At 40.0% G+C, this 11,399-nt stretch overlaps 1 protein-coding gene across 1 annotated transcript; it reads right to left on the bottom strand.

The window, feature by feature from the left end:
- Window positions 1–3,450: 3,450 nt before the first annotated feature.
- On the bottom strand, window positions 3,451–8,986 carry LOC139389607 (arrestin domain-containing protein 3-like). The gene is made up of 7 exons (XM_071136454.1): window positions 8,639–8,986; window positions 8,378–8,444; window positions 8,133–8,280; window positions 7,099–7,201; window positions 6,274–6,539; window positions 4,793–5,862; window positions 3,451–4,728 (listed from the first exon to the last, which is right to left on the bottom strand). Exons 1-6 carry the CDS (start codon window positions 8,922–8,924, stop codon window positions 5,758–5,760), a joined length of 975 nt encoding a protein of 324 aa, XP_070992555.1. The 5' UTR covers window positions 8,925–8,986; the 3' UTR covers window positions 3,451–4,728; window positions 4,793–5,757.
- Window positions 8,987–11,399: the final 2,413 nt, after the last annotated feature.

Genomic DNA, 11,399 nt, shown 5'->3' with positions numbered 1-11,399 from the left:
AATTTTGACTTGTTTTAAGGACATTACATCAAAGTTGGATCATTCTGTAGTGTGGTTTTCCACTTTAATTTTGAGTGTGACTCCAAATCCAGACCTCCATGGGTTGATCAATTTGATTTCCATTGATCATTGTTGTGTGATTTTGTTGTCAGCACATTCAACCATGTAAAGAAAAAAGTTTTTAATAAGAATATTTCATTCATTCAGATCTAGGATGTGTTATTTTAGTGTTCCCTTTATTTTTTTGAGCAGTGTATTTGGTGAGAATCACAACATAGGGTACAACATCTATTCTAGGTCTTAAAGGGGCAGTAGCCTACCTTGGGTGTACAATTTATAATTACAACATTATTTAATCTGCAGTTATTATTCTGCTATTTGTTACCAATAATATCTACATGTTAATAGTATCTTTTGATTACAATTATTATGCCTAATCTTTTAACTAAATGGAATATATTAGCTTCCAAAATGTAAGTAGGTCTATCTAGCTGTCCGATGACAAACTGATGGAATGGCTTGTCCTGCACTTTGGAAAAACCCAGTGCATTCAGTGAATTTGGGAAAACTTTCTAAACATAGCAATGTGAATGCAAAGAGGACCACAAAATGGGTGAAGTGAACTGGTCCTCAAAGGCAGTGTGAATACTAAAAGAACAGAGTTATTTTCCTTTTTTAGAGTTCACTTTAAAGAGGACTGAGATTGGTTGTAGAAGTGTATAAAACATTAGGAACACCTGCTGTTTCCATGACAGACTGACCAGGTGATTCTAGATGAAAGGTATGATCCTGTCATGACGTTGGCCACGTTGGTAGGTTTATGACAGTCATAAATACCTCTTCCCCCCTTTTTCCTCTCTCGACCATACTGAGGTTACATTTGCAAAACCCTTGGTTAACAGAGATTCTGGGAACATCAGAAGGTCCGTGGGGAAATGAACTATATTCTGGTAATCCGACCAATTGAACATATGCGGTGGTACTTAATGAATATGATGTCAGTTCGGTTGTCATCTGAGACATTCTCATCAATGATAAGATGACAAACTCTACAGTGGAAATTCTACACATCAGAGTTATCGGATTCACATGGAATTGTTGTTCAATTTAAATGTTTGAATATGAATTTATTCGTGATGGGATGAAATGTGATTTTAGCTTCTAAAATGTGAGATTTGGGTTTTCATAAGATAGGGCTGCTCAATCAGTGGCCCGCTCCTGTGAAGGGACATGGGCTATAAAACTTTTCAAACACGCCCTCCTCTCCCTTCCTATATAAGCCCTTGACGCCAATATAACTTCCTGTTCCGAGGATGTAGGACGACGGTCCGATGTCAGAATGGTTCAGATAATAACTACAGAATGAAGCCAACATCAGCGTGAGCTTTGGTTGCGAATGGTATGAACTTTGAACTCTTATTCACTACAGAAGTGATACCTCCTAGCCGTTGTGTTAGCAACAGCAGATGCAACTAGGGTTAGGAAAGAACAGACAGAATATCCCGTCTATCACCCAACTACATTACTACAACGTATCCAATTGACAACCAGAGACATTCTTCAAAGGACTCGGTTTGGCAACACGGCCTTCCATTTACCACCAACCTACCGAAGCGCAGCTCGGAGTAAATATTTATTGCATTTTCCTTTTCCAAATGGGCGGTAATTTAGAATGCATCAGATACTGTATTTACGATAGCACAGCTTCTCCCTTTGTCCCTCAGTCTTCCCGCTCTTTCACTCAAACCCAGCCCTTTTCCTTTGTGTAACAAGCTGTCATATCTGTTCCACCCGCTAGGGATGCTTTCCTTTATGACGTAATTTGTAATCAAGTTATGATTTAATTATGTGTATGTGTAATTCTGTGTGATTAGGTATTTAGTAAATAAATAATTAAACCTAATTTTGTATTGCTGATTCAAATTGTTAGCCAGGGTTCGTGCAGATAACCAAGAATTTACAACTTTCAGATGAGACTGAATTAAGATGACGATTGATATTGACTGCTATTGATGTAAAATATTACTAGGTCTTTAAGAGTTTATTCGGAAGATAACAGCTCTATAAATATTATTTTGTGGTGCCCAACTCTCTAGTTAATTACATTTACATGATTAGAGACCGGGAGGTCCGTGGGGCGACGCACAATTGGCCTAGCGTCGTCCGGGTTAGGGAGGGCTTGGCCGGTAGGGATATCCTTGTCTCATCACGCACCAGCGACTACTGTGGCGGGCCGGGCGCAGTGCGCGCTAACCAAGGTTGGCAGGTGCACGGTGTTTCCTCCGACACATTGGTGCGGCTGGCTTCCGGGTTGGATGTGCGCTGTGTTAAGAAGCAGTGCGGCTTGGTTGGGTTGTGTATTGGAGGACGCACGACGTTCAACCTTCGTCTTTCCCGAGCCCGTACGGGAGTTGTAGCGATGAGACAAGATAGTAGCTACTAAAAACAATTGGATACCACGAAATTGGGGAGAAAAAGGGGTAAAATTCAACAAAAGAACAAACAAAAAAGTTTATTCGGAAGATAACAGCTCTATAAATATTATTTTGTGGTGCCCGACTCTCTAGTTAATTACATTTACATGATTAGCTCAATCAGGTGATATTAATTACGGAGAAATTATTTTATAGAATAGCATGTCATATCACTTAATCCGGCTTAGCCAAAGACACGACAATCCCTTATTGATGTCACCTGTTAAAAATAATTGAACCTGCCTTCTCCCCTTCAGCTACACTCATTGAAGTAGATTTAAGCCTTGGGACAATTGAGACAGATTGTGTGTATGTGCCATTCAGAGGGTGAGTGGGCAGGTCAAAATATTTAAGTGCCATTGAACAGGGTATGGTAGTATATGCCAGGCACACCAGTTTAAGTGTGTAAAGAACGGCAACGCTGCTGGGTTTTTCCATGCTCAACAGTATCCTGTGTGTGTGTGTATCAAGAATGGTCCACCACCCAAAGGACATCCAGCCAACTTGACACAACGGTGGAAAGCATTGGAGTCAACATGGGTCAGCATCCCTTCGGAACGCTTGACTCCTTGTACAGTCCATGCCCCGGACGAATTGAGGCTGTTCGAGGGCAAAAGATGGTGCAACTCAACTAATGTTTTGTACACTCAGTATATGTGAAAATACTGACCCATATTGCCCTCGTTGGGAATAAAAACTAATGCACCTTCATCTCAAATATAAGGACAGGAAATTCATACCCAGAACAAATGCAGGTATATAAAATATATGAAACAAATATTTAACCAACATTTCATTGTTGTACACTGTGGGTATAGTATCGTCACAAACACTGATGGATATGGAAACACAAGAATGGGAAAGGAAAAGGGGATACCTAGTCAGTTGTACAGTGAATGCATTCAACTGAAATGTGTCTTCCACATTTAACCCAACCCCTCTGAAATCATGTTCAAATGTTTTTTAAATGGTCAAATGGAAGTTAATGTGTTTATTACAGGTCAATAACATTCATGGCATATAAGTAGTATCAGTCAAACAGTACTTACAAAATGTTCAATTCTACAGGTGGCCAATCTGTGAAGATCTACTTAAGAGTTTATCAGTGGGCTTTCCTAAAGTGCTACCTTGATACTCAGTTTGACAAACACAACAAAATATACAGTACATTGTTAAAAGGTATTGTGGTTAAAACATGTATGTATGTATGTATGTACACATACACAGAGACAATTCAACATGTTTTTATCAGAATACTGTCTTTCTATTGTGATATTACAAATGATACATTTTTGGCAATACATAAAGAGTCTAGAGGTGTGTACTTCCCTGTCTTCATTAAGAAGGTTCAAGGGAACTCAATGGCAAGGACTACTTCACAAACAAGGTCAATTTTGACATTTGAAATCAAATGAAAAAATTTCCACGTTCAATACAACATAATGAATTTACCACCAATACATCTTCAAAACAATGGGTTGTGCACATCTTTTAACGGCAGTACTGAACTCTTCAAGGGAGTTTGAAAGAGTTTAAAATGAGTAGATGTCCTCAATGGATGAACTTGGGAGTGTTAAAACAGACATAAAAACAGTTAGAACGGCAACATAAATACAATATATAATTTACACAAACACACATCAATACAATTCATATGAAAAATATATTATTGTGCGTGAATTTGAGTGGTTCTTCATATAGTAAGCTCAACCATATAAATGTCAAATGTTTCAGACTTTGTTGGATTACGCTCATACAACTAGGGAGTGTAAAAACATGGTTTTGTTATTCAGACCACAGCAAGAGAACAGTGTAGTAGCATTACAGTGTAATTTTAAAATGGACATACAAATGAATTAGTGATTGAATCACAAGCATCCTGAACATTCTATTTTTCCAAACGAATGGGGCAAAACAATGTTGACCATGAATAACAAATCGAATCCTTAAATGAACCATGATAAAAAAGACAAGTAGGGTGAGACAGACAGACACCACGGAGCGATTGATCAAACATGAGTAAACACAGTCACAAAGCCCAATTATCTTATGTTATCACTCAAGCACCTTGAAAGAAATGCTAAGCAACATGACCTGGCAAGAGATGAACGACGACTGCACCATTAGATATTTAAAGCCCTGTCCGTCTGTCACCTCAAACACTGGAGGATTACATGTAAGTAGTATGAAATATATGCAGTTTTATTTACAGTTGTAAATATGTATGTATGTATGTATGTATGTATGTATGTATGTATGTATGTATGTATGTATGTATGTATGTATGTATGTATGAATGTATGTATGTATGTATGTATAAACATACAACTGTAAATAAAACTGCATGGCTATAAAAACATGTAACAGAAATATTAACGGAACAAACACCTTTTAAAAGTTGATGCATAAAATATTAGAAAATCTGGTACCATATTTTGTACAACCCTGAGAACTATTGCAAATCAACCTTTTTAAGAGGCATTTAACATAAATCCTACAATTTGTTATGTTGTAAGATTTGTTAGAGCAAGTTTAGTTGTCTATCAAGCCTTCTTCCTTATCAGCTGTAGTATTGAGTTAGTCCTCTAAGCAATAGCATTGCCCAATAGTTCCTCATCTCATGACCTAGATGGAGGTGAATTAGGCTCTGAAATGTCAGTTTTAAAAAAAAGTAATGAATTCTGAACATTTATGGCAATAGTGAGCAGAAACAGCACAAGACTTCCATAGGTATTGGTAAGAGACAATGTATGAAGGAAGGATTTGACATAGGTATTGGTAAGAGACAATGTATGAAGGAAGGATTTGACATGGTGGTCGATGACAAAACTTGCTCTAACAATTCTTATGGTGATAAACATGTATAAATTGTAGAATTGGAAACCCCATCTTAAAAGGGGTTTGGCAGTGTCTAATCTCAGAATCCAGAACCAAATCTAGAGTGAATGTCGGCCTCTGGACATGGTGGAGGGCCTAAATTACCCCCCCCCCCCTTTCCAAAATTCTAAAGATGCCAGGTTTACACCAACCCGGCGAAATTGTGATTTGTCCAAATAATCAGTGACACAAAAACCAGCTCACCAGAAGAATGGTTCCTAGTAACCCTCATATTCCCATTCCCAGTTGTGAGACACTATACATGTCTTTAATATGACTAGGTACATATTAGAGACATTCGTATCTAAGTGCTGCTTACCCTGCCTAAATCCTAACCTTAACCACTAGGTAGAAAAACACTGACCTTAGATTGGAGTCTAGGGGCAATGTGATCCTAGTACTATTGCTACTGATATGGAGGTGGAGGCTGGGGAGCGTAAACAGGAATATTACACAGCACAATGGGGAACAGCACCTTGAGGTCCGTGGAACCTCTGATACGTAGACTCACCTGCAGGAGAGAAGAACAGGAAGAAAAGACAACATCAGAACAGAAGGATAGGCATTGGGCCAGTCCAATCACCTATTTAACCTACGATTTTGAGGAGATCTGTGCAGGTTATACAGATGTAAGCAATATGGCAAAAAATTACACCTGGGCTATCGAGAGGGCAAGTAGGGGTGATTTCCATATTGCTTATACCTCTCAGCCTCATATTCACAACAAGTCTCTAGAGTATGAGTGCTGATGTAGGATCAGTGTTGCATTTAAGATCATGAATAACATTACATGGACAGGGATCCTAGATCCGCCCTCCTACTCTGAGACGCTTTGTGAATGCAGGCCCAGATCTCCAGGAGTGCTTAGGGGTCGATTTGGGATTGGTAGTAAAAGCTGCATCATTTCCAGATGGATACCTACATCCACAGTGTAATCCACCTCCAGTATAGGACAGTTGGAGATAGTGAGAGTCGTGTTGGGAGGGATGGGAAGCATCATATCGCTGTAGACCTCAGAGCTACTGGGGTTGACAGGCTGACCATCCACTGAGGCCAGGTTTTTCATCTGCAACCTCCTGTTGCACTTGTTATGGGTGTAAAACATCTGCTTCTGGATAAGGGTCGCATGCGGAGTCACTGTCCGAGAGGAGCCGTTACTAAGCTCACAGATGATTTTCACCATCTCTCCTATAGAAGAAAAAAGGGGATTCAAAGGTGAGATGTGTGTTTATTGGAGTGTGTAAACAACTATCTTGGAAGACTTGACAAGTGAACAGGAATTTCTATTGAGTCTCCATTTATTTGACAATAATAGACAAGTAATTTTGTACACCAGTCATGCGCTGGAAAACTCAGGCACGCACACACAGCATTTCTAGCTAACATTCTGACACAATTATTCCCTTGTTCACAAAGACAGACCCACTTCTTAGACCAAATCTGGGTGCATACCACAGTCTGCTGGCTAACATATTGGTCTTGTTTTGTAAAATACTAGCCTTGTGAACAAGAACTTACTGCTGCATTCCCAGTTCGTTTCACATTGTGCACGTAGAATGTGAACTCAGGATGGTTGAAGGCTAGAAAAATACAACAATGTCAGGGCTGGAGCCCCTCTAAGGAAGTGTTTTTTATTGTTCCAGTACTAGCTTCCTGTGTACGTGTACATTAACTTGCCTAACGCTACAGAAACAGGAGTTTGGTCCAAAGGGCAGGAGCCTTTCGGGCTTGGACAAGGCTTACTTACCTGGGACAAAGCCTTTCCTCTCAGTGCAGACAGTCATTGAGATGGGACCTGAGGCACACCAGAGGCAGCACAGGGTCTTGGTGTTGCTGCCTGCCAGAGGAGCCTGGAACAACACACAGATCTGGGGTCAGGCTATTTTTTATTTATTTATTTCACCTTTATTTAACCAGGTAGGCAAGTTGAGAACAAGTTCTCATTTACAATTGCGACCTGGCCAAGATAAAGCAAAGCAGTTCGACACATACAACGACAAAGAGTTACACATGGAGTAAAACAAACATACAGTCAATAATACAGTATAAACAAGTCTATATACAATGTGAGCAAATGAGGTGAGATAAGGGAGGTAAAGGCAAAAAAAGGCCATGGTGGCAAAGTAAATACAAAATAGCAAGTAAAACACTGGAATGGTAGATTTGCAGTGGAAGAATGTGCAAAGTAGAAATAAAAATAATGGGGTGCAAAGGAGCAAAATAAATAAATAAATTCATTAAATACAGTAGGGAAAGAGGTAGTTGTTTGGGCTAAATTATAGGTGGGCTATGTACAGGTGCAGTAATCTGTGAGCTGCTCTGACAGTTGGTGCTTAAAGCTAGTGAGGGAGATAAGTGTTTCCAGAGATTTTTGTAGTTCGTTCCAGTCATTGGCAACAGAGAAGTAGAAATGGGGAAGGCTTGGGTGAGTTGCTGTGGGGGGTGCAGTGCTGTTGACCGGGGTAGAAGTAGCCAGGTGGAAAGCATGGCAAGCCGTAGAAAAATGCTTATTGAAATTCTCAATTATGGTGGATTTATCAGTGGTGACAGTGTTTCCTATCTTCAGTATAGTATACTATACTCTGTATGGCTGTGACAAATGCTGAAATTCTTTCTTCAACTCAACTTCAACTAATATGTCATAGGCCTATATCAAAAGGGAATCAGGTGGATAACCTACATAAGGCAATTATAATAGGATGACATTTAACTCATTGATTATTCAAGGTTGGCGTAATGCCCAGGTAGGTTCAGATAGACAATGGGAGGACATGCCCTTACCAGAAGATGTGGTTGGTTGGCATCTATGTGGCTGGCAAAGTTGAACTCAGTCACAAACTCCTTGGCTAGATGCCATGGCCTGTGTATCTCCACCTTCATTGAGTAAATTATACTGCCATGCACCCCATGGAAAGAGGAGGGGAAGTTTCTGAATGAATGCAAATAAGTTTAACAATAATGGTCAGACCTTGAATATACAACAGTGAATAAAACATACACACACAGTAATAAGACTTCATACACACCCTTGTGGGATTTGGCATGTGAATGGGTACACATGTGTTCCTGGTTGAAGTGTGGTGTTAGGGACCGCTGAAGATTGAAAACAAAACAGTTCATTTAAACACAACACAACAGCTAGCTGACTAGCTAGCTATGATAACTCCAATGTGATACACAGACGCACACACACACCTTTTTAAATACACCGGTGTATCAGAATTCAGATTATGATGCATCTTTGTAAATAAGTAACTGTGTAGCTAGCTAAGTAATAACATAACTACCGTTATTTTCTTGCATTACGATTTGAGAGAAGTTGAAGAATTCCAGCCTTGCCGAGTGGACTCGTCGTTGCCTTCTGCGTCGTCCTCTTCTTCCACCACCTCCTCCTTGTGTTGTCCACTGTACCTTTGCTTTTCCATTTAATGTTAATGTTATAGAACTGAGCTTTGTTTCTTTCGAAAGATCAAAGGAAATCTGACCTGCCATAAAGTCACCACTCGAGAAAGTCACTCTCGGGTTATTGGCGTTGAAATGTATTGTAAAATTTTTAAACGTTTCTCCAAACATTTTTTGTGCAGAAAAAAATGGCTCTGAAGAAAAAGCAACAACTGTGTGTGTACTGTTTAAACCAGACTGCGCAAGCCCACGATATGCACACAGGGGCGTCTCGTGCTGAACCGTTCTTCTTGAATGGGAATTTTAACCCGTTCATGTCCCTTCAGTCAATCAAAGTATTTTAAAAACGCAACTAGAACAATTGCAACCTGCAAGGTTTAGATATGATGGCGATGATTTCATATGGTTTAGAGATAGGAAAGAAATAAAGATGTAGCCAAATTAATTAAGTTCAATTCACTAACTGCAATGACAATTTAGCTGCTGACAACTAATATCTAAAATAGCAATTTAGCTAGCTAGCTAAACAGCTTCACAATCGATCAACTCATCATTCATTCCACTGAGAGCACATATTTTGAGGGAAATGTATAACCAGGTGCAGGTAAATTTCTGTTGTCGTTAAACTAAGGTGGTTTGATTGGCTTTGTTTGTGCATGGAGAAAGCGATACCTTTCAAGGCTGTTGTTTGTGCAAGGAGAAAGTGTCAACACCTGGGCGGTGATCAATCAGTAAGGCACAATCCACAATGACAACATTCCGCTAGAAATATATTCGGGCAGATATGCCTCTGACATGTACAGTACAGTAAGGAATCTTGTCAGGCCAGCTCAGTATTGCAGATATAAATGCCATGCAGGCACGGAACGGGACCATACTTACTTAACATGTCAAGAGAGACATGTCTGTTCTACGCAATATACACTCAGTGGCCAGTTTATTAGGTACACAACCATTCACGAAAATAGTTAGCTCCGACAGAAAGTGGTCTTGGCTTGCTATATAAAACAGGCATTCAGTTACTGTACTATTGAACGTTAGAATGGGCAAAACGAGTCACCTAAGCGATTTTGAGCATTGCATGATTTTCGGTGCCAGTTCTCAAAAACTGCTGGCCTCCTGGGATTTTTACGCACGACAGTGTCTAGGTCCCTGAAGCTAAATTCTGAACCTCGAAGCCAGTTCCACTACATTTTTGCATTTTTGCACTCTAGTCGGGAACTGATTTAGACCTCGGCCAACAGGTGGGTACAATTAATTAGCAGGTTGAACGGAAAACCAGCAGGCTCCAGACCTCGTAGGGTAAGAGTCGAAGGCCTCTGGTCTAGGGTTAACAGAGATTGGTGCGACCAACAAAAAACATCCGTCAGCGGTAGTACTGTGGGTGAAAACAGCTCGTTGATGACAAGTCGAAGGAGAATGGCAAGAATTTTGCCAACTAAGAGGTGGGCCACAAACAGGCAAATAACGGCATAGTACAACAGTGGTGTGCAGAACGGCATCGCAGAATGCACGACTCGTCGATCCTTGCCACAGTTGGGCTATTTCAACAGACGATCACACTGGGTTCCACTCCTATCAGCTAAAAACAAGAAGTGGCTCCACCTGATTTTTTTGTCAATGAATTTGTGGAACAGTGTTGCACAAAGCACATTCAGAGATGGTGACAACTCAGGTGTACTGTTATTTTCTTGCCACTAGATGGTGATAGTTCCTTTACTTTTGTATGATGTTCAGCGTTTCATCTGAGCAGCTCAATGAGGACAACTAATGCTGCGTTCATAACCAAGTGGGAAGGTGGTATTTAGCACATACGATCCACTTGAACGTCCCTCCAGCTCGTAATTACTTGTGGGAAACTAGTCTGTCATCCTGAGCTCTGACTTCTCCCACATCCTGACCTCTGATGTCACCTACTAAGGAAATTACCTTGATAACAGCATTTTCGGCAGTTAAATGTAACAAAACATTATTCATAATAATCTATCTATTAATATGAATTTTGAACACTGTAATTGTTTTACGAGCATGGGTTAACTGCCTTGTTCAGAATGACACATTTTTGCCTTGTTGGCTCTGGATTCAATACAGCTACTATTTCAGTTACTGGCCCGATGCTCTAACCACTAGGCTACCTGCTGCCCCAGACTGAAGTCATATTAGAAATCTGTGCAGGAAGCAATAAGAAGCAAAAGCCATTTTCATTGTGTGGTTGTTGAACAATGAATGTGTTTAATCTTAAAGGGAGCCTATCGGTAACATTTTAACCTCTTTTAATGTCAATATCTTAAATTTCAGATATCAAGCTGTAGTAGTGTTTTCAAAGCTTCACTTTGCACTCTGGTTTTAAGAGAGAATACAATCTCCACAATGTTGAAAATGGTTTATTAGAAAAACATTTCTGGGACATAACATTCTAGGACATTTATAGGACATAAAATCACTTGACACAAGTTACTTTGACCACATATCTTTCCATTCCCACTGTGTCGTTCTTCATAGTGAACTTAGCAGAGAGACATCGACTGCCAGTGCTCTTGTCTTCACGATGGGTACGTCCCAAATGACACCCTATTCATTACTTATATATTAGTGCACTACTTTTAACCAGGGCGCATAGGTCAAAAGAAGGGTACTGGATAGGGA

The sequence above is a fragment of the Oncorhynchus clarkii genome, chromosome 30 (assembly GCF_045791955.1).
Source record: "Oncorhynchus clarkii lewisi isolate Uvic-CL-2024 chromosome 30, UVic_Ocla_1.0, whole genome shotgun sequence".
NCBI classification, from domain to species: Eukaryota; Metazoa; Chordata; class Actinopteri; order Salmoniformes; family Salmonidae; genus Oncorhynchus; species Oncorhynchus clarkii.
This window is presented reverse-complemented; position numbering and strand designations above follow the sequence as displayed.